The sequence below is a fragment of the Petaurus breviceps genome, unplaced genomic scaffold (assembly GCF_028583685.1).
Source record: "Petaurus breviceps papuanus isolate PSGF00001 unplaced genomic scaffold, PetGlider_PUasm1.0 90847, whole genome shotgun sequence".
In the NCBI taxonomy this organism is placed as follows: domain Eukaryota; kingdom Metazoa; phylum Chordata; class Mammalia; order Diprotodontia; family Petauridae; genus Petaurus; species Petaurus breviceps.
Window position 1 is genome coordinate 5,741,190 of NW_027187360.1, and position 23,808 is coordinate 5,764,997.

The 23,808-nt window shown below is 40.1% G+C and overlaps 1 protein-coding gene across 7 annotated transcripts in view; it reads right to left on the minus strand.

Annotated features, from left to right (window-relative positions):
• Positions 1-23,808, minus strand: part of NFATC2 (nuclear factor of activated T cells 2) — a 226,649-nt gene that overhangs the window by 105,297 nt on the left and 97,544 nt on the right. For all 7 annotated transcript variants that reach the window (XM_069072423.1, XM_069072422.1, XM_069072417.1 and 4 more), the window contains exon 6: positions 15,876-16,016. In XM_069072423.1, the coding sequence (XP_068928524.1) occupies positions 15,876-16,016 (141 nt within the window). The remainder of the gene's footprint in view (positions 1-15,875; positions 16,017-23,808) is intronic.

Below are 23,808 nucleotides of genomic sequence, written 5' to 3' on the forward strand. Positions count from 1 at the left end.
TGGGAAACAGGAAGTGGAAGTGTGAGGGTCTATCAGGCCCACAAGCTGACGGCCAGTCAGTCGTCAGCCAATTCAGCTGATTTAATAGTGTCTCCTCACAAGTAACTCTTCACTGCAGAGGGAAGCATACAGGAAACACTTTACTCTGTCTCACTTCAGGGATACAGCGTCAAACAGTAAGCCCTGATGAGAGATGTGATTGTGTCAGCACTCACTGCTGAAAGGACTAAGTTTTCAGAAGAATGAAACCCTATCCCCTCCCTATTCAAGTGGTGATCATACCACCAAATTTGAGGCAACTTGGAGGAAATCAAAATGTCATTTTGTATTAGGAAAGCAAACATGATCTTCTACAGCAACTTGTAAGTACTTTAGAAAAAATGATCCAAATAAAGGTTTTGTTGAATTAGTTGCTGTCTCTGTGTTAATCATGAGCCTGTGTTCATTATATCAAGATTGCTAACAGGCAGAAAAATTGGCTTTCATAGCTGGCTTAATGGGAGAGAGCCTGGCTTCAGAGAAATCAGACGTGTCTATGTCTGGGGTCCCCTTCAATTTTTTCAGATTCTCCAGGAATAGAAATGTCAAGGTTCTCAAATTTCTTTACCTGTATCTTGAGAGGTAACTTTACTGAATTACAGGAATAAGAAAACTCATGGCTAAAGGACAACTGCTTTTTCAAATAGACATAAAGTCTGAGATTACCATGAATTTTCTATGCCACTTCAGCTGAATTATTTTCTCCTTGAATTATTATGTAGAGAAGAATACGTGCAAAAGAAAACAACTGAAGTCAATTGGTGCCAGATCTGTCACAAGCTGGTTTTGAGACTTTGAACAATTCCTTGCTCTTCTCTAGTCCATAGTTTCCTCCTCTTAAAAGTGAAGTTTTGGGGTGGCTAGGTGGCACAGTGAATAGAGCACTGGCCCTGGAGTCAGGAGGACCTGAGTTCAAATCCAATCTCAGACAGTTAACACTTACTAGCCGTGTGACCTTGGGCAAGTCACTTAACCCCAATTGCCCTGCCTTCCCCACTCCAAAAAGTGAAGTTTTGAACTAAATGACTTCTAAGATCATTTGCAGCTTGAATGTTCATTAAGTGTCTATGGTTCTAAATTAACTGAGAAAGCTCAAAGACTTGAATGTGAGGTAAGCAGTCAGCTTCATTTATACTCCAAAGAGCTAGCTTAACTGCCAATGCCCAATTCTCATGCACAAACCTAATATATTAATTTTCCAAGAAATCATGATTTCACTGCTGTGGACCATCCCTCTATTGACACTGGCCATACCTCTCTGCCTTTATTAGATGATCTTCATGAATTCCAGTAGCATAAGCAACCTTCTGGACATGAATATTGCTATGATTTAACTAAGCTAGTCATCATGTGAAAAATATAGTCCTGTCCCTATGTAAAACCTTGCTAGTCTTATCATAGTCTTAAAGAACTCAAGGTCACCTCCATGACCTGGTGAGGCATCAGTTCAAGGGCAAATCTCCAGGGATCAAGTTTCTATTGCTTCCTTTAATACAAGAATCTGATATAGGAAATATAGGAAACTGGAAGAGATACAATCACATTATGAATATTCAATAATGGAGGAACATTAAGGGCAAGGAGGGAAAAAAGCAGAAGAAGGTATAAGTTAAATGCATGAACAAACCAAACCTTATTTTAGACAGATCACAAAGCCTGACACACCCATTCAACCTTTAGATTGCTAACTTCATATGTGTAGTCTATATCTAGACCCAGAAATGGTCAAGAAGTAAGAAAGTAAAAAAAAGGATAAAAAAATACATGAAAACTACCTTAAAGTATTTTTGGATCATAAATCTAGAGCTGAAAAAGTCATTAGAAGTTATCTAATTCATTTTACAGATGAGGGAATTAAGATCCAACCAAGTTACAGATGGCTTGCCCTGAGTCGTAGAGGTAATAAGCCTCAATAGTAGGATTTGAACCCAGGTCCTATGGCTCCACTGTTCTTTACCCTGTACCATTAATTTAAAATTTATTCTACTTAGCCCCAGAGACCAGAACCAGGAGCAGTGGGCAGAAGTCGCAAAGGGTCAAGATGAGGTTTGATGACCAGAAAAATATCTGAACCATCAGAAGAGTTCACAATTGGAATAAGCTGCCTCAGGAAGTGATGGGTTCCTCCCAAACTGGAGGTCTTCAAGGAGAAGGCAGATGACTACCTGAATGGAGATTTCTCTTCAGATGAGTTGAACTAGATGTCTGTTGAAGTCTCTTCCAACACTCCAATTCTATGATTCTCTGATAACCCACTTTCTGATTAGTTAATCTTGTATAACAGAAAAACAACAACAATAGCAAATGTTCATGGAAAAGTTTAAGACTAAGTTATACTCCTATGGAATTAGAGGATCATAGACATTAGAGTTGAAATAGACCTTCTGTATCAATCTGGTCCAACCTCCTTACTTCATAGATGAGGGAAATGAAGTTAACTACATGGCCTAAAGTGACACATCAATCTATTAGTACAGCTTCAAAACAGAATCCAACTCATTAAGTATAATCAAGATGCCTCCTTTGAAAGGCTCTTCTAAAATCTTCAGAGAGGTTGAAGTTTAGATAAATTCAGCACAGCCTCCACACACCCCCAAACCAGGCAATTTTTGACATAAGAATATTGGAAGAGTCTTGCTTAAAGGACTTGGATCTGAAATATGGGTTCTCTTTCTGATACAGTCTTTTAGTCACATTCAATCATGCCTGAATGGTGGGCTGGAGGCCAGCACTTTCATTTCACTGAGGACTTGAGTCACCAAGGTCATAGTTCTTGGAGGTAAAAGGCCAATAGATTAGTCACACATCCAGCCCAACCCCAAATCTGACATTTTACAAAGGGATGAAACAGATTTATATGATCACATATGGATCCTATTGACAAAGAAGACTCCATCTTGGTTGAAAGGAAACAAACACAGTAGTGGAGTAGTGAAACGGGAGGGAGTGGATTGTTATTCTAACAGAGTTCCAACTTATCCAGCATGCCAACTCATGGAAAAATACTTAATTTAGAAAAGAAAAAAGTATATGTATTTGTGTTTATTAAACAAAGGCTCCACTCAAAATAAAACCTTTGGGAACCTCCAAGTAATAAAATGACTCACATCAGGATGCTATGACTAAGTGGGAGGATAGGGAATTCCACTACCCACGCCAGACTCAGAAATGATCAATTTGCTTTCAGCAGGTGATGGGAGCCTCTGCCTTTTGTTTGTTCCAAGAAAATCTATCTTTTAAAAAAAAACGTTCTTTAAGCAATTAAGTTTCAAAGCTGAATAATCAAGAACAGACTAGCTTCCACCATGAGCCCCAGAGTCAGCAGCGAGCCAGTGGGTCTTGGCTGGTGAGGGCTGCCTGTGTTAATGAGGATTTACCAGCTGTAAAATTCCAAAACCTTGTGTCATACGGGGAAACCTTCCAAAACACTGGATTCCACCCTGTCTCAGTGAGTCTTGAAGAGCTATGGCAACTTGGTTTCCGCAACCACATCACTTTTATTTTTGTGTCCCTAGATTTTTTCCTGTTTTGCAATGTTTTGCTGGAATCCCCCAAGTTAGCTTGAGGTTTAAGTGTACCGTGTCCAGCCACCAACTAAAGTTCAAGAACACTGTGGACATTACAACTTGCACCCCAGCTGAAAATTTGCACATATAATTTTTAATTTGTCTTTTCAGTATCTGTTAAGATTATATAATTATACCTGTTTACATAAAGCTTCAGTGGTGGAATTTGAACCCAGGTCCCCTGGATCCATAGCCAGTGCTCTTTCCACTCTACTATTAATTAACCTTGCTCTGTTTGGCCCCAGAGGGACTATTTTGCTTTGGTTTTGTTTTCTTGTGGGAAAAGAATGAGATTTAAAACACAGAAGTAAAACAGTAAATAAGATGTCATTCATCTAAGAGAGATCGAAACCTTCCCAAAATTGAAATCACCATCCTACCCAATTCTTGTGTTTTCCTACCTTCTCAAAGTTGATATCTTGCCTTAATTTGAAGTGCCAGCTCTATTTTAGTACCCACCTATAAAAAGGACTCTTTAGTTGGTGGTGCAAATTACAAAACATAAGGGTTTAACATTAGCTCAAAAGGTTGTCACCTTGACAATGTAAGAAACAGATGGGATTCCCCTCCTAGGAAAACTTGATCTGTTCCATTACACCCCACCCCAACCCCATCTTTCAGTGGCCAAACTGTCCAGGGAGAAGGGGGTGAGAATGAATGCTGGAAAAAAGGAAGATATTTGCCCTGCAGAAGACAGATCAAATATAGGATGCTTGTCTCTAAAGCCAAAAAAGCAGACAGTCCACGAAAACTCATTCAAATGCTCCCAGCTTCAGAAGTGGCCAGCTACCCCACCCTGGAGTGTCCCCGTGGTATTATCCAGGTTCAGGAAAATTGGAGAACCCCTTGGTTTTAGATTGTTATCTACCCAGGAATACAATGAATCATTAATCCCTAAGTGTTCTCTTTAGATAGATATGATAGAACATGGAAACCTAACATGGATACAACATTCAATAAACTTTCCTATATCATCCAAAGCTCCACTGAAATTTTCTTTCCATATTTCCTCATGGTGTGGAGGTGAACCCTGATTTTCAAAGGCTGTGCCAGTACAATGTAAATTCTGGTGAGTCCTTTCTGACAGGAAAAGCTCTACATATGAATTTAGTAGCACTAACACACAAGACTAATTGGCAGATGATTAATTTGTTTTTGACCATTGTGACTCATTATTACTTCCTACTAAAGTCCAGAGGAACCAGAATGACTCTTTCTTTTTTTTTTGGAGGGGGGAAGGCAAGGCAATTGGGGTTAAGTGACTTGCCCAAGGTCACACAGTTAGTAAGTGTGTCAATTGTCTGAAGCCAGATTTGAACTCAGGTCCTCTTGACTACAGGGCCAATGTTCTATTCATTGTGTCACCTAGCTGCCCCAACTTTCTTTTTTTAAAGGATAAAATTAATACCATCAAAAAGTAGCTTAGATCCAACAGCAAAAGGAATAGTGATTTGAAAGGATTTTGCCAAGCACTATTGAAATCCTAATATCCAATATTTATAAGAAATGTATACAACTTTATAACACTAACAGCCATTCCCCAAAAGGTAAGTGGTCAAAATATATAAATAAACAGTTGTCAAAAGAAGAATTGCCAACTACAAATGACCATGTGAAAATGTGCTTCAAAACCCTAATGTTAAGAGAAACAAAATTAAAATCACTTTGATATTTAATTACAGCTTTCAAATTGATTAAGATGATAAAGAATAGGAATAGACAATGTTAGAAGAATAATTCACTGTTGATGGAATTTTGACAAGGTCCAGTCATTCTGAATATAAATTTGGAATTATGAAAGTGATTAAACTATCCATCCTCTTTGACCCAGTAAACCTTGTTACTTAGAGCTTCAAGAAAGTCAAAGGTTCAATATATAGCAAAATATTAATCCTAGAATTTTTTGTGGTAGCAAAGAAGAGGCAACAAAATGGGTAACTGTCAACTAGGGAATGAAAAAAGCATGGTACACTAATGGAATGGAATGTAGTAGATAATGATGGACATGAGGAATTTAAAAGAATAGGGAAGATTTATGTGAACTAATGGAGAGCCAAAAAAAGGCAAATCTGAAAGAACCATCTCTACTATGACCCCAGTAATGCAAATGAAAATACCTGTGTGAGGACTTGAAAAACCAACGTGAAGGGCCAGAGAATTCTGAGGAAACATCCCTCCCTCATCTTGGCAGAGAAGCAGGGATTGCCAGGACAGAAGGTTGTATGTATGTATTGCCAGATGCAGTCACTTGAAACTGATGTTTTCTTAAGGAGGCAGGTACTATTATTATCCTCACTTTACAGATGGGGAAACTGGACAAACACAAGGTAAGTGACCTGCCCAGGATCACACAGCTAGTAAGTGTCTCAGGCATTCTATACACTGTACCAACTAACTTGTATCTGAACAACAACAAAAAAGGGTTTCAGAACCATAACAATAATCACTTATACTAACAGTCACTTCAGCACTATCATCACAAAAACCTGTGAGGTGAGCAGGACAAGAAGTACTGTTATACACATTTTAAATATGAGGACAGTAAGGCTCCATAAGGTAAAGTAGCCACACAATTGGTGGTAGGCACAAAGGGAGTGAGAAGCCAGCCATCCTGACTAGCATCCTTTCCATCCCATCCAGGGCCTTGGGTTTGAGACCCTCCCAGGCTAAAGAGTCCTAAACTTAAGCTCAATAACATCTTTCTTCCTTTTCCCTACTCCTTTTCAATCGCTCTACTTAATACCAATGAGACTGATATCATGTCCAGGCAATATCAGTAAGCAGAGATCCATTCCCACTATGAAAATAGGAATGAGCCCACTTCATAACACTCTTCATATCAGTGACTTCCTAGCATCGAATTCCATTGAGTCTGTAACTAGTGTTAGCAGGTAGAAACAGAAATGGCACCATCTTAATTTAAGTGTCTCATCTCTTTTTGTCTTTGAGTCCCATGTACCATGGGCCAGATCCATTCAGACCCATCATTTCTACATTACTGGCATTATTATTGTTGTTAAAAGTGATAAAGATGATGGGGCAGCTAGGTGGCTCATTGGATAGAGCACTAGACCTGGAGTCAGGAGGACCTGAGTTCAAATCCAGCCTCAGACACTTACTAGTTATGTGACCTTGGGCAAGTCACTTAACCCTAATTGCCTTTAAAAAAAAGAAAATGATGATAATGGTAAGTGGCACCAAATAATGAACAGAGATCTGGGCTTGGAGCCAAGAACTAAGTTCAAGTCTTTTCTGCAAAACAACTGGTTACATGACACCAGATAAGTCCTTTAATTTCATTGTGCCTCCGTTTTCTCATCTGTAAAATGAGAGGGCTGGACATTATGGCCTCTAAATCTATGATGCTGTACTCACTAGTTGCATATTCCTTCATATGTAAAATGGGGATACTAAAAGCAACTACCTCACAGGATTGTTGGGAGGGTCAAACAGTTAACACATGCAAAGCATTTTACAAACCTCAAATATTTTATAAATGTTAACTATTATTATCTTTTTTTACTGCTTTTTAAATTTTTTTTTTTTTTGCTTTTTGGAGGGCAATTGGGATTAAGTGACTTGCCCAAGGTCACACAGCTATTTTTTGTGTTAAGTGTCTAAGGCCAGATCTAAACCCAGGTTCTCCTAACTCCAGGGCCAGTTCTCTATTCACTGCGCCACCTAGCTGCCCCTATTATTATCTTTACAATACTATGAAATAGGTGTTATAATTATCTCCATTCTAGAGAAGAGGAAACTGAGGATAAGAGAGGTTAAATAATGTGCCCAAGTTCACACAATTGCTTAATGTCCAAGGCAGGATTCAGACTCAGTGCTTCATGACGTGAATAGTAGATACCACAGCTAGGCAAGAGTGGAGTAGACTGTATTTTACAAAATGTTCATGTTCAGTGGCAGTAGCCTTTTCACAAACTAGGGGATACGCCAATTCTCCAAATCGTGTTATTTCAGAAAAAAAGTCCCCAATATTTTTTGGCTTGTAAATGAAGCATCATTGATAAGAAAGGCATGACCAGCTTTTGATGAGCACCAGCTTGCTTTGTGAATTATGTTCTGCAGATTGTCTTGCTGATATGAGTATAGATACACTATGAGTTCCATTTGGTTTCTGTGTTAGCAATCAGGAAAAAGGAAGAACCCAAAGCCACAACATGGTAAGATACCATCTCCTTTGAGCAACTACAGTAATTCTGGCATGAGATGATGAGACCTGCACCATGGTGATGGTAGTGAGAAGGGAAACAAAAGGGTAAATCTAAAAGCTGATTGGCATTCCGTGGAATCACACAGGCTTTAGAGCTGGAAGGGAGTTTGGAGATCATCAAGCTGACTCCTTCATTTTACTGACAAGGAGTTCTAGAAAAGACAGGTAATTTACCCAAGTTCACACAGGTAGTAATTGGTAGAGCCAAGATTGGAATCCAGATCTTTTGACTCCAAGTCTAGTCCTCTGTCAACTATAACATGATGACCTATCAAATATCTATCCTTTTCCAATATCTGAAGGGGAAAAAAGGGAGTGGATATTCAACTTGGGCCAAGAAGGTAGGACTGAGATCAATAACAAAATCAAAACAAAACACACACACAAAAAAAACAAATACCGGAAGACAGACTTTGGTCTAATGTAAGAGAGAAATTCTTCATCCACCCTACCTCACACATGTCCCATTCTAGCTCTACCCTACCTTGTCATGGTGCCTTCTAAAATTCCAAAATGAATTCCAAAATTCCAACTTCCCTTCATTCTTGATCACTTTCTCTTAACAGAGACTTAACTTCCCCAGATGATACTACATCTCTAGTAATTCTCTCCAGCATGGGATGTTCTTTCTCTCACAACCTTCAACACACTAGTCCTAGGCAGGGAGTTGGAATACTCCTTCCTTCCAGACTACCCCTTTTGAATTATGGGGGAAAACCTCATCACTCAACATCCTCTTCTTTGAAGTTCACTCGATGAAAATTTTTTCATTCACACAGATCATGGTGGTTGTTTCTCTCTATTTTCTCAAGGAGTTAAGCACCTGTCTCATTTTCTTCCTCTCCTCTCAAATTAATGCCCTTATATCATCATTTGCTCTTTCAAGCATCCTAATCACCTACTACCTCATTCTACTCAAATCCCATGACTTACTTCTCCACTCCACCTCAGCCATACATACACAAGGATGGTTACACCCTTAATCTCAATGTTACCCACAAATGTTTCTCTCCCTTCATTAAAAATTTTGGCTTTTCTTTGTCTGATCATAACCTCCTACCATTCAATCTCTCCTCATGTGGTGCCCTTCCTAAAAATATTCTTTATTTTCCTCTTGATCTCCAATTCTTCAAACCCTTTAGTATTTTCTCAGGTCATTACCTCTGTTCTGATTTCACTTTCCTTCATTCACCTACTTTCAAATTCCTTACTCCCTTTCCCTATCACTGCTCATCCCTTGCCAAGAGCCTGAATTACTCCCACCACCTACTTCCATTCATTCTCACATGCTGCTGAATGGAAACAAAAGAAGCAATACAACTATGATAATTGCATAGCCTACAAATGTATGTTATCTCAAATCCACTAGACCCTCACTGCATCAAGGAAACCTTTTTTCTCCCCCTAAGTGATTTCTTGACTCCCTACCACAACTATTCCAAACCTTCTCTTCTCTCCTCAAGCTTTTCCATATTCAACTCTCCCTTTACTCTCTCAACTGAGGATCTCACCTATTACTTTATTAATAAAATTTTAAAAATCTCCCTCTTCTACCCTTCTCTTCTTACAACCCTTTGATCCATCATCCTTCACTCTCTCCTCATTTCCTTCAGTCTCTATAACGAGATGGTCATTCTCCTTGCCCTGCATCCTATTCCTCTCCTCTCTCCTAGATCAATCCACCCTCTCTAATCTTCAGTCTTTCCTTATCTACTGGTTCTTTCTTTACCAACTTTAAACATAGAGAAGTCTCCTCATCCTTAAAAATTCTTTTCTAGATCCTACCATCCCCTCAAACTATTATACCATATCTCTCCTTCCTTTCTCAGTCAAACTCTTATAAAAAAAAGTTGCCTACTCTTGTCACCTCTGCTGCTTCTCTCACTCACTCCTCAATCCTTTGCAAACTGGCTTCATACCTTATCTTTCAAATGAAAATTCTCTTAGTTGTTAAATCTTATGCTATCTTCTCTGTCCTCATCCTTCCTGGCCCCTTGCTCCATTTAACATTATTGACATTTCCCCCATTACTGGCCACTGCCCTCTCTGGGTTTTTGTGAAAGTCATATCTCCTGGTTTTCCCCCTGACTTGTCTGACAGCTTCCTGGATTCATTTGCTGACTCATCATCCAGATCATGCCCCATAAATTGAGTGTTGCTCCAAAACTCTGTCCAGGTCCTCTTCTATCTATATACTCTGAGTCTTGGTAACTTCAACTGCTCCTATGGACTGAATTATTATTTCAATGAAGAAGACTCATATATATATATATATATATATGGTAAGACATGGTCTCTGCCTTCCTGGGAATTATTGTCCTTTAAGGTAATGAGGCATAAGTACAGAAGACTATAATACATGATATTACATGATCAGCACAACAGAAAGGGGCAGAACAAAGTGCCATGTTAATTATGAAAGAGAAGATCATTATCAACCTGGGCAATCAGGAAAGGCTTCATGAAGGGATAGCATAAAAATAAAATGAGGATTCCACAAACAAAGAGGGCCAGAGAGGACATCCCAGGTAAAGGAAACTGAAGGAACAAAGGCACAAATGCCAGGAAGCATCCTCAGGGACCAGAGTGGCTAAAGCATAGAGTACACAAAGGGGAATAATATGGTTTACTGCTAGAACACAGGATGGTATCAGATTATGGAAGGCCTTGAATGCCAGGCAAAGGACTATGAGCTTTACTTAGTAGGCAATAATGAGCCATTAAAAATCTTTGGGAAGAAGGGCAGCATGACTAGATCTGTGCATAAGGAAGATTATGCTGGCAGCAGCACAAAGGATGGATTAAAGTTGGGAAGTGAGGAGAGGAAGAGCTGTTTAAGTGACAATTCAATGACTTTAATTGAGTCCTCAGCCCAGTCTCCTAGGTTGGCATTCACTGTACTTCGCCTCAGAAGGTTCCAGCTCACTGCAGTGGGCACATGGAAAGGATTAAGGGTGCTATTAAACAGAAGAAAATCAATAGAAGCCTCTGGGGTGAGGTTGGCTGCCCATACTGGTGCTGCCTCTTTACTGACTCCTGCTGCACAGTAGATTTGATATTACCACTTTTCAAAGGTTGGAATGCTGCCTTAGTGGAAGGGGATCCCCTAATCCTTTTATGTGGCAGTCACTCCAATGCATACATGCTGTTTCATTCACGCATGCTGGCTCTGTTACACATGTATCACTGTGCCATCGAAGGCCCAATTGCCTGCATTCCCTTTTGAAGCCAAATGGTAACTAGTCTAGATTTCCAGAGATGTCTCGAACCTCATCCCAGAACACTGTGTTGCTTGAAGCCCAGGACTAAGGTTTTCAGTCTTTCTAGCTGCAATGACATCAGGATTCTGTTTGGAATACTCTATTCCCAGAGTCAGGAACTTAATTCATTGACTTAATGGTTTTAGAATCAATGAGACAGGCCTTGGCATGGACCCAGGTTCATCCATGATTGTAGCAGCTAAAAGGCTCATGAGACACACTGACTGTAACACTCAATACTAACTGCATCAGGTAAAAATTAGAAATATCTTTTAAAGTTAAGAGAAGCACAGAAAACCTAACAGATGACTGGAAAAAGATCCCTGCAGTCCTAAACCAAATCCCACTCCCTAAATCAATCAATTCGCCTTTATTAAGCTCCTACCATATGTACTATGTTTATGTACTATGGGCACATAAAGACCAAAATAACAAAGTGAAAGCCTTGCCTTCAAGAAACTTAAATTCATTCAGAAGAGAGATGACTACATGCAAGAATATAGCAAATCGAAAGTCTTGCCTTTGAGAAACTTGGTTGGTTAGTTGTCATCCTTCATTTGTAGAGGACCAAAATGCCATCACTATGTCAGAGTCAAGTTACAATGGATCCAACTGTGACTGATAAGACCAATACTACATTGGAATGCTCTACTGCAGGTTGGCACAAATGGGCCATGTGAACATTTGGGGCAGATTCTCTAAATTTGGGCATCTCACGTTTCTTCTGAATTACTTCAATTCTGCTTTGCCCATAGAGCACAGACTCTTCTCTGATGAGGGTATGCTATGCTGAGCGGTCCTGTACTGGTGTCTCTCATGTCACACAATCCATTCTAAAGCTCTTCAGAAAGACCTTGAGAGTGTCCTTATGCCAAAAAGGCATGCAGGAAATCAAGAAACTTACATTCTATCAGGAGAGAAATGCTCACACGTGCAAGAAAATAGCAAATAAATGCAAACAAATAATTTTGGCAGGGAGTGCCCTCCATGAAACTTCTCCTGATCTTCCAATCCTTTCTGAGCTAGAAGTGAGCTTCTCACTATTATGAAGAATCACATAATCTTGTTCATACCTCCATCTTATGCTTATATTACATTTTACATGATGATGATAATAATAATGTCTGGCATTTATGTAGCTCTTTAAGGCTTAAGGTTTGCAAAGTACTTAGTGTGCATTATCTCATTTGAGCGTCACAACAACCTTAGTGAAACAGATAATACAAGTGTTTTTTTTTTTTATTTCCATTCTGCAAGTGAGGAAACAGATGTAGAGATTAAGCAGCTCACCATAGTCACACTCCTAGGCAATCTCACAGCTATGATTCAGAAGCAGGTTTCTCCTGATTCCAAGTGCCTCTGAATCATTATTTTTGTATATATCTTATCCTTTTGACTAGACTCTAAGCTCCTGGCCTGGGATGCAGAGGATGACTTTGATATCTCTGATATCTGACCAAGCTCTAAGCACTGCTTCGGCCACCTTCATGGCCATTGAAACAAATTATTCTCATCTGCCCTTTCTACTAGGGGAAGTCTTCACATGCTTGGGGTACATCCCTTAAGTCACCAATAAGTTTGAGGCCTGTCAGTTACCCTTAACCCGCTTTAGAATTATCTGCTGAGATGGTTTTATGAGACGTGGCCTCTGTGCATGCTACAACTTCTTGGAGCCACAGGTAAGAGTTGGGTGACAGGGGAGCACTGAGGGTAAATGAACAGCCCTGACAAGGTCTTCACAGTCCTCCGACCAGAGTTGCTAGTCCCCCGAACACCCAATTCCCTCCTCTACCAATTTCTTTCTATCCCTTCAATGCCCTTCTAAAGAGGAGAATGTTTAGAAAGAATAGAAAAGAACATTGATGGTATTATTCAACGTGACTGAGAAAACATCAACAACTACTGGTTTATGTTCTTACTTTCTCTACTTTATAAAATATTTATGAAAATGATCTGTGCTAACGTCAAAGACATTCTTGTAGAAAGTATAAGAAAGATACAAGCAGCCGTTCATAGACCACTTCCTTCAGCACATTACGGAACAATATTAATAGAAATATATCTAGCATTTGTATGCTTTGAAGTTTGCAGAGTGCTTTACCAATACTGTCTTATTTGCTCCTCAAAACAACCTGGTAGGTGCTCTTATTATCCCTATTATATGGATAAAACTGAGGTAAGCAGAGGTTAAATGATTTGTCCAGAGTCACACAGCTAACAAGTGTCAGAGGTCAGATTTGAATTCAGTTCTTCCTGACTCCAAGTCCAGGGCTCTATCTAGTGTGCTATCTTTACAGTCGTGCAACTGAGGGATGAAAACCCTACAAGATCCTGCTGTCACTATTCTTGTTAATCATCAAAGGTGATTTGGATACTTGAAATAAAAGGCAGCCTTAAAGCTTCTCGTCAAACAAGGTATTTCTCATGACTATATTAAGATCCTACAAGATTCTTCAAATGAGACAAAAACAGTTAATTATGTTCGATGAACCTCTGATTATAAATATTGAGTGAGACATAGAACAAGGAGATATATTTGCCAAAGAAGTTTGCCACTACAATGAGAGCTAGTTATCCTGTGAAGAAACCAAATGGAAAAGTGTTTTTATAAGAAACCACTCTTCCATTCTAATTCTTCATAGTATAAATCAATGGTGTCAAACCATGGGCCAAGAGTTTGACACTTCTGTTATAAATGATGAGATTCCAACATATTTGTGAATGATGTTGTATTGATCACAATAGTCCTTCAATTTCTACAAAGGGCTCCTCAACGAGATTCATGGCCTCCTAAAAGAAAATGGCCTAAAGAAGCCCATGAGAAAAATTAAGTAGAATGAAGAACATTATTGCCCAGATCATCATTGCATTTGGTCCAAAGAACTAGCCGTCAAGTTAATCCATCAGTACCTAAGCTCCAAATGGACTGAGCTGGACCCAGAATTGAATAAAAGGAAGAGAATAAGTTAGATTTCATTTAGGAAATTATGTGTCATTTCTAATTATCACTAAGTGCTACATGACACAAAGTCCCATCATTTCAACACTAAAATTCTCTTGGTATTGCTATATGAAAATATACAAATCTGAAAAGCTTCTAAAGAATTAAAGTTGGAGGTGAGCAAAAGGATACTGGAGAAGTTTGTGGTCAATAAAACATTTGCATACACAAAGAGATCATCAAGGACATAGATAATTGGAAAAGGAGGCAGACTGGTCATGTCACAACTTCAGGGTCAGCAAATGGACAACCTAAGGTTTGCACTGTTATTTTAGAAAGAACTAAAGGCCTAGAGCTAGGTGGAACAGTGGATAGAGAGCTGGACCTGTAGTCAAGAAGACACATTTTCCTTAGTGCAGATCTGGCCTCAGACACTGACTAGCTGTGTGACCCTGGGCAAGTCACTTCACCCTATTTGCCTCAGTTTCTTCATTTGTACAATGAGCTGGAGAAGAATGGCAAACCACTCCAGGATCTTTGCCAGGAAAACCCCCAAATGGGGTCATGAAGGGTCAGACACGACTAAAATGATTAAACAATGACAACAACATAGAGTCACACCTAGAAGATGATCTCTATTACATTCGATGTAACCTCTGTGGAGGGTTTGTAAAAAAAAAAAATGGACAAAAACAAAATAGAATGAGAAGGCTTGGACAGGGTACAATTTAATACAGCCTCTGGTCTGTCTATGCCTTCTCCACAACACCGAAAGCCATCTTGTGCATATGATAAGGCAACCTGGAGAGAGAGTACTGATTCCAGTTCTGACTCACCCCCTACTGACTATGTAAAAGGGGAGAAGTCACTATACCTCTCATAGTTTCCTCCATGTAAAATGGGCATAATGAAACCTGTCTCACCTCCCTCAAAAGGTTTGTGAGGATCAAATGAGACCATGTATATAAAAAGCACCATATAAACTATAAAACAAGCTGATAATGGTGGTGTATGTCTGTTGTCCCAGCTGCTGCTCTGACAGGGAGGCTGATTGAGTTCAGGAATTCTGGACTAGAGTCGGAGCTAAAGCCAGTCTCATGTTCTCATTCATTCCGGCACCGATGTGGTCAATCCCTGCACTTTGATGAGCCATCACGCTGCCTAAGGAGGGGCAAAACTAGCCCAGATCAGAAACATGGAGTTTCCAATGAAAACTTCCATAATGATCAAATACTCAGATTGGGCCTACAAGTTGGGCACTGTACTTGCTGCCTGGGTGAGACAGGGAGAGGGTCTCAGGAAAAACAAAATACAACTATAAAACTAATTCGTGTTTGTGTCATCACAGTCTAAGATCAAAATAAAAATGGAAAATATTTAGTTGGATATGTACTATATAGTTTTAAAAAGTCATATCTTTCAACCCAAAGAAATTATATATATATTTTTAATCTGGGGGGAAAACACAATCACAAACACATTTTCAACAATATTTGAAACCACACACAAAAATCAGGCTACTTAGGGAAGAAATAGCTTCTGACATCTATAGACTTCCACTAAAAAAATTCATAGTTTTGGCATGACTTCAGATCTCATAGCATCATAGAATACTGATTCAGAAAAGGATCTTAAAATCCATATAATCCATCTTCCTCAGTTTAAGGAGAATGAAACTGAGGCCCAGAGAAGGAAAGTGACTTACTTGCAGTGACAAAGGGAATTAGTGGCCAGGTCATGGGTTTTCTCCACTATCCCCCAGCTCCCTCTTTCTGTTGGTCATGATTTTCTTCCTATTTCAGCCTTCTCCAATAACTAGGAAGATCATTTCAAATACCGCTTACCTGTTGTCTTTTCAGTAAATACAACTTTAGATTCTGCTGTAAAATTCTGGCCAGTGAGGATCATCTGCTGTCCCCCATAAACCAGACAGCTGTCAATATCTTGCCTTTCAACCATGGGCAGCTCATGTGCAGATCTTTGGGCTAAAGATAAAAATCAAAGAAATTACATGATCAATAAAGAAAGATAGTTCTGTAGCCATGGAAAGAATTCAATTCAACAAACAAATATTAAGATTTACTCTATGTTAGGTACCGAGGATACAGAGACAAAAATGAAAACCCTCTCTATCCTCTAGGCCAGGAGTAGGGAACCTGTGGCCTCGAGGCCACGTGTGACCCTCTAGGTCTTCAAGTGTAGCCCTTTGACTGAATCCAAACTCAAGGGCTGTACCTGAGTACCTAAAGGGCCACATGTGACCTCAAGGCCATAGATTCCCTACCTCTGCCTAGGAGCTTATATTCTCCTAGAACTATATTCTAATTTTATGATTTAAGTCACCCCTTATAAGAGAAAGCAAGAGTGACAGAAAAGAATGCTTAAAAAAAACACCAAGATTTAGTGCTGGAAAAGATGTTAAAGATCACCAATTCTAACACAATGCCTTCATTTTTATATGTAAGGAAACTGAGGTTACAGAAGTCAATTATTTCCTAGGATTCCTTCTGGAATGTGGGCAAGAGAAGAGTTGGAGTTGTTTTATTTTTTTTTCTTTTCCCCAGTGAGTAAAACTAAACTCTTCTGATTTCCTCCCAAAGGTCCAAACAGCTGGGCAGAGAGCCAGCTCCTTTTAAGTCAGTATCATGAAGGTCTACATCAAGATAGCCCCACTTTTCAGCCAGCACAGAAGCTCTGCTAAGGTTTGGAGCCTGACTTCATATGCCAATCCACCTTTCCTGTGCTCTATCACTGCCAAAGGATACACAGAATACAGAAAGTTAGAGCTGGAAGGAATGTGAGGGGTAGAATGTTAGAGTCAAAAGTGACCTTGGGACAAAGAATGTTACAGCTAGAAGGAATCTGAGAACAGAATAATAGAAAGCAGAATCCTGAAGCTGGAAGGGACCTCAGAAATCATCTAGTCCAAAGTCCTTATTTGACCAAAGAGGAAACTGAGTTCTAGAGAGGTGAGATGATTTGCTGAAGATTCCATTACCAATGACAGGTAGAGGCCTAGAACCCAGCTCTCCTGAATCCCAGGCCAGGCCTCTTTTTGCATCACCAGGCTGCTTTTCTGCTTAATAGCCGTTGGGGCCAATTTTAAGCAATCTCTTCTCTAGAAACTGAACAGTTGGCAGTGTTATAAAAGTCCCTTGTGCAGGGCCAGGATGGGCCAAAAGCTTCATCTTAAATATGCAACTTAGCATTTTTTTAGCAATAAATCAATCACAGGCTATTCGTTTGTCGGCTTTTCACTTCTCAAATTCTGCATTCACTCTTATTGTTCCCAGAGACTGCACTACAACAGCTGGTCAGAGTGGCTGCCAATTAAAAGTATATATGAAAATGTCTCTTCACAGAAGCTGCTAATTTCTTCCACATGCACTGGATGATTAATTCTCCCTTTAAATATTCAAGTTTTCTGATGAGTTCATAATTGAATTGACCACAAACTGAGATTTATTAGCAGTGAAAACATCAACAGCATTCACTGAAAATTAGGGTCTAGTTTTAAAGATCTGCATGCAGTTACACTATATCCTAATGAAAGGATGGCACTCTCAGTGACAGAAAGGCTTTTATCCAATAATATCAAAAATCAATGCCCTTTTGTGGTAGGAAGGTTCCAAGTACCATTATTCTCATTTTACAGGTGGAAAAACTGAGTCATTGCTATGAAGTAACTTGTCCAAGGGCAACACAGAAAGCCAGGAACTAAATCCTGGACAAGATCTACTTGGTCTGTTAGTAGTACTGGGTGGGAAACTGCTCTGTAAATGCCTGAGAATATGGATTATCATGTATGTATTTCCAAACAGTGTACATCTATTTTCTGATGCCATTTTCCCCTTTTATTTCCTTTAAGGGTCTAGTGGTTTAAGAATCCAAAACTTTATTTTTGGTATACAACTTTGGCAAATCTCTGACTACCCTGACATAGACTCATACACTTGGAGCCAGATTGACCTTCAAGGCTGTCAAGTCCAACTCCTTTATTTGACAGATGAGCAGCCAAGCCACTGAGGTTAAGTGACTTACCTAATGTCACACACACACACACACACACACACGTAACAGAGGCTGGAATCAATCCTAGCTTTTCTGACTCCAAATCTCACATTCCTCCCACTATATGGGATTGCTTCCTGTATGTATAGATACTTCTTCCAAAAATACAGGACACAATTCTTCTATGCCTTATGTATATATGCACACACACACACACACACACACACACTGACATCCTTGCTTCCTCCCCACATTGCCACTATTTCTCACAATTGACTTTATGTATCCATCCTAATTCTTATCATGATACTTGCCCAAAGGAAAGGTTCCTTTAAAACAAAAAGGAGGAGCACTGGTCCTGGAGTCAGGAGAACCTGAGTTCAAATCCGGCCTCAGACACAACACAAAAACTAGCCATTTTTGTGAGTTGGGCAAGTCACTTAACCCCAATTGCCCTCCAAAAAGCAAAAACAAAAACAAGACAAAAAGGAGGAATTCACTCAGATCTCACCATACTTTACTCTGCCCCATTCACTGTCACAGTCCTTCATGAAATTCCACGAAGGCTACAAAGACAGTCAATAACCCTCAGATGGCATTTTGACATGTTCCAAAGTGTTTTCTAGTCATTCCTGCACCTGAGTCTCTCAACCACCCTGTGAGATAGATAGGGGAGGTTTTATCTCCATTATATCAGCAACATTTATTAAGTGCCTGCTGCATACCAAGTACTGCACCAAGTGATGGGGATGCACAGAAAGACAAAAAAAAATTTCCTGCTAGGGGTAGCTAGGTGGCACGGTGAACAGAGCACTGACCCTGGAGTCAGGAGGGTCTGAATTTAAATGCGGCCTCAGACACAATGCAAAACTAGCCATGTGACCTTGGGCAAGTCACTTAACTCCAATTGCCCTACCTTTCCCCCTCCAAAAAGCAAAAAGAAAAATCTAAAAAAAAAAATTCCCTGCTTTCGATGAGTTCACAGTCTATTGAATGCAAATAGTTATGTACAAATAAGAAACATATGTAGGGTAAATTGGGGATAATCTCAGAGAGAAGGCACCAAGACAAAGGAGGACTAAGAAAGACTTCTTGCAGGAAGACTTGAAGACACCAGGTAAACTAGAAGGTGAAGATGAGGAGAGAGAGAGTTCCCAGTCTGGGGGCTGCCAGTACATGCCCAGCATTGGGAGATGAAATGTCTTGTTTAAGAAACAGCAAAGAGGGCACTGTCATCGGACTGATGAGTAGGCAGAGCATAGTATAACAAACAGTAGGAAAGGACCAAGTTATGGGGGCAGTAAAAGTCAAATGGAGGATTTTACATATGAGCCTGGAGACAATAGGGAACCACTGAAATTGACTGAATGGGGGTAGGAGGGTGACATGGTTAGAACTTCACTTTAAAGAGAACAATTTGACAGCTGAATGAAAGATGGACTAGAGTAGAGAAAGATTTAAGGCAGGGTGAAGACCAGAAGACTATTGCAATGGTCCACACATGAGGTGATAAGGGTAGTGTGTGTACAAGAGATGTCACAAAGGTAGGAAATGAGCAGATATGGCAGCAGATGGCTGTGAGGGACAAGAGGATGAAATCCTGATAGTAAGCCTTGGTGAGGGGGAAGGTGGTGTTTCTCTCAACAATCCTAGGGAACTTAGGAAGAGGGGACAGATTGGCAGGGAAGATTAATGTTTAGTTTGAGACGTTCAATAGGCAGTTGGAGATGAGATTTCAAGTTAGGAAAGAGGTTAGAGCTGAACAAATAGATCTGAGAATTCTCTGCATAGAGATAAGAGATGAACCCATGGGAGCTGATGAGAGCGCCAAGAGAAATAGCACAGAGAGAGAAGAGAATACCCAATACAGAGCTTTGGGGAATCCTCCCTCACAGTTAGTGGGAATGACCCGGATGAAGACCCAGCAAAAGAAAGTGGGAAGGTTTGGTCAAAGAGGAAGCAGGATAACAAGGAGGGAGCTGTGTCACAAATGCCTAGAGAGAAGAGAGCATCAAGGAGAAGACAGTGATAGGTCAAGAAGGACGAGCATGGAAAAAAAAAAGTCCATGAGATTTGGCAATTCAGACATCATTGGTAACTTTGGAGAGAGCAGTTTCAGTGGAATGCTGAGTTTAGAAACCAAATGGCAGAGAGAAAGAGAGTGAAAAGAAAGGAGTGGAGACATCTATTATAAATGGCCTTCTCAAGGAGTGTAGCCATAAAAAGGAGAAGAGACGTATGGTAATAGAAGGGATAGGTGGATCAAGTTAGTGTTTTTTGAGGATAGGGGAGAAGGGGTAGAGGGAACAAGTATCTATTAAGTGCCAGCACTTTACAGATATTGTTATTTGATCCCTTAACAACCCTGAAAGGTAGGTACTATTATTATCCCCATTTTATAACTGAGGAAACTGAGACAGAGGTTAAGTGATTTTTCCAGGTTCATACAGCTAGTAAGTGCGTCAGGCTAGATTTGAACTCAGGTTTTTCAGACTCCGAGTCCAGTGATGTGCCTCCTAGTAGACAGGGAGATGATGAAGATTAGTAAGAGAGTAGAGGTGACAGACAGGAAAAGACAGGATATTGAGGCCCAGAGAAGGGAAGTAGCCTATCAAAGACTGTATAGATGGTTAATGTAAACACCAAAAAGTTGAACCCAGGTTTCTGAGCTCCTAGCCCCATGATAGAAATGTAAGAGGAATGAGCTGAACATCGTCAGGTTGTGCCTTCCCAGGGAGCACAGCAGTCTTTTAGGGTTGATGAACAAATGAAACCCATATCCAATTAGAGCCAAAGGGATGAGAAGCTGGGCAAAGCAAAGCATCATCCAATATTACAATCACCAGGACCCAATTCTTTCTCTGATGCAATCATAGAGCACCTATTGCTGTTCATTGGAACTACACACACCACTGGAGTCACTTCATGGCACTGTTCTTCACTGCCAAGCTTATTTCCCATAATCTGCTGACACATGTCAGCAAATGCAGGCCTTCTCAAAAACTTAGTTTACCCAAACTGTCATTGAGCTTCTTGTCCAAACCAATTTTAGATAAGCATCTGATGATCAAAAGCAGTTGAGCGCACACAATTATCGGTCCACTTATCCATTTGAGGGTAATCTCTTTCTTCAGGGGAAAAAAAACTAATCCTTCTCCCTATCCCTAAAGGTAAAGACACTCAGAGTTACACTCCCTTCAAAACTTTCACCCTGTTTCTCTCCTCCCCCAGGGCCTGGCACTTCATAAAGTGACTTACAGCTACTGGTGTTTTATGAGCTTTGAATAAATAAGACATTGTTGATTTAACCAGTTGGGGTGTTTACTTTCAATAGCAACAGTCACTGACATAAGGCAGCAACACAAATGCTAAAGAAAGACTCATACTAATGCCTGTTGCACTGTGTCAGCCTATTAACAGGGGCATTATTATTTTACTGTCTGTAATTCACCATGTCATGGGCCTCTTGGCCAAGAAATACAATATACCCAATAACATCAGAGGGAAAAGGGGGGACATTAGTCGCAAGAAATTCCTCAAAGCAAAGGTGATAACTTTCCTTATCTAAACAGTAGAAAAGGCAGCTGAAAGTCAAAATCTGAATGAAAAGAACAGGGAATGGGGAAATGAGGAAAAGGAATGACCCTGTAAATAAAGTATATGTAAATAATAATTAGTCTAATAAAATGTAAATAATAATTAAAATCATCTCTGTTATTCTACCCTCTTCTGCCCATTCCTTGCCCTTACAAATTCCTTATCTCCTGAGAGGTAGTAGATTCTTCTTGAAAAGCTTGTTCTCTCTTTAATGCACCCATCATTGTACCAAACCCATCCTGACTATGTATCATGCCTCTTTCTCATTGGCTGGAAGCTTATCCAAGCATTGGCCAACCTGACCCACATCCAACAAGGGCTGACTCACTTCACAACTAGAATCAAGAATGAGCAACGCCCACTGTCGAGGCCCCTTAGACGATTTCTCTGGGCATTTTCTATTTCCTCACCAGAGGCCAAGAAGATGAGAAGGTGAGACAGAATGATCTAATCTGCATTCTGACAAGAGGGTTTTTTTTTCTTTTTTAGCATTGGGCTGATCTTTGTAAATCTCCTTTACACATTAAGAACTAAGTTTATCCTTCCCTTCCAAACACAATTTTACTCTTACACTGCCCCCCCCCATTCCCATTGTGGTACTATTTAATGATCAGACCTTCTATACCCCCTAAGAATTTTCTTTGATGTATCCCTGTTTCCCTTCTCTATCTCCTAGCAGCCTCTCTGGGCTCCCAAGACTTCTAAATAAACTATAAAGGACTCTTTAGGGGATCCCCACCCCACCTAGGAAGTACTGGCTTAATCAAAAGCACTAACCATATCTTCCTTTTGATTTCAGTGAGAGATGAAGATACATTATGGATGAAACCCAGGAATAATCCAAAGTCTTCCTATTTTGCTGTAGTTTTTGCCTGTTTTATAGTTCAGGTGGGAGACTATGTTTTTAATAAATAGTATTAAGGTTATCAGTGCCACTCTAAACACTAGAACCAAAATATGCCTCCCTCCCCATAATATCTGAATGATTAATTTAGCAAGGTGAGCAAGTGTGGGGAATCTACAGCCTCCCCACCCCTAGCCTAGACACATGCCTAAGAAAGTCCCTTGGAAATGGAGTCTCCTCCCAGATGGGGTCCCAGACTAAGCAAAAGGATGAAATGTTTTAAGGTACATCTACAAATTTCCACAATTAGCTGGAAGAATACCATCTTCCCACTCCACAGAGGTAATAGAAGGGTAGGCCATAGGAAAAAGGGGAGACAGAACCATCTCAAAAGTAACCAAGTACTTTACGAGTGGGGACAACAAGGCTGACTGGCATGCATGCCCCCTGTATTGGTTTCCTAGCATTACTGGATTTAGAGCTGGTGAGCCCGGTAGAAATCAACCAGTTCATTCCTCTCTTTTTGGACATGAGGAAACTGAGGCTTATAGAGTGTAAGCAACTTGTACAAGGTCCCACAGGTAGCAAGTATCAGAGCCAAGACTAAAACTCAGGCATTCTGACTCCAAATCCCGACTCCTTCCAGGAAACTGCCCTATCTCCCTTTGGGCTCCCCCCAAAGCACTCTCTGCTTCAGAAGGGGAAGCAGTGAATAGAATGCTGAGCTTGGCATTAGGAAGACCTCAATTCAAATCCTGTACTTTTGTCCTAGTTTGCCCTGGTTTTGTCATTTGTAGAATGGGGATAACAATTGCTCCTGTCTCACAGGGTTGTGGTCAGATTAAATTGAGATATTTGTAAAGTGCTCTGCAAACCTTAAAATGCTATATTAATGCTAGCTGTTGCTGCTGTTATCATCATCATCATTTTTACTATTATCATGGCTCCCAACTTATACCACAGTTATTTTCATCCTCAACACCTCTGCTTATACTGTTCCTTCCACCTGAAATGCTTTCCCTGCTCCCATCTACTCATGCAACCTCTAGGCCTCTTTCATTCTAGCTCATCTCATTTTCTCCAGAAAGTCTTTCTCAATTACATCATCCTTTTTATGATTTCTACATTTCTCTGAAGAACCCCACTTCCCCACATTTTATTGGCAATAAAATCACATATTTTAGCCTTCAGTTTTGGGTTTTTTTTCCTAAGAACGCACATCTCATTCTCTTATTTCACCTGCTGGACCTAAGGATAGTACTGGATAGGTGGTCAACAAATACAACTGATTGATGGACAAGTCCTCCCATTTTTGAGACTCTAAG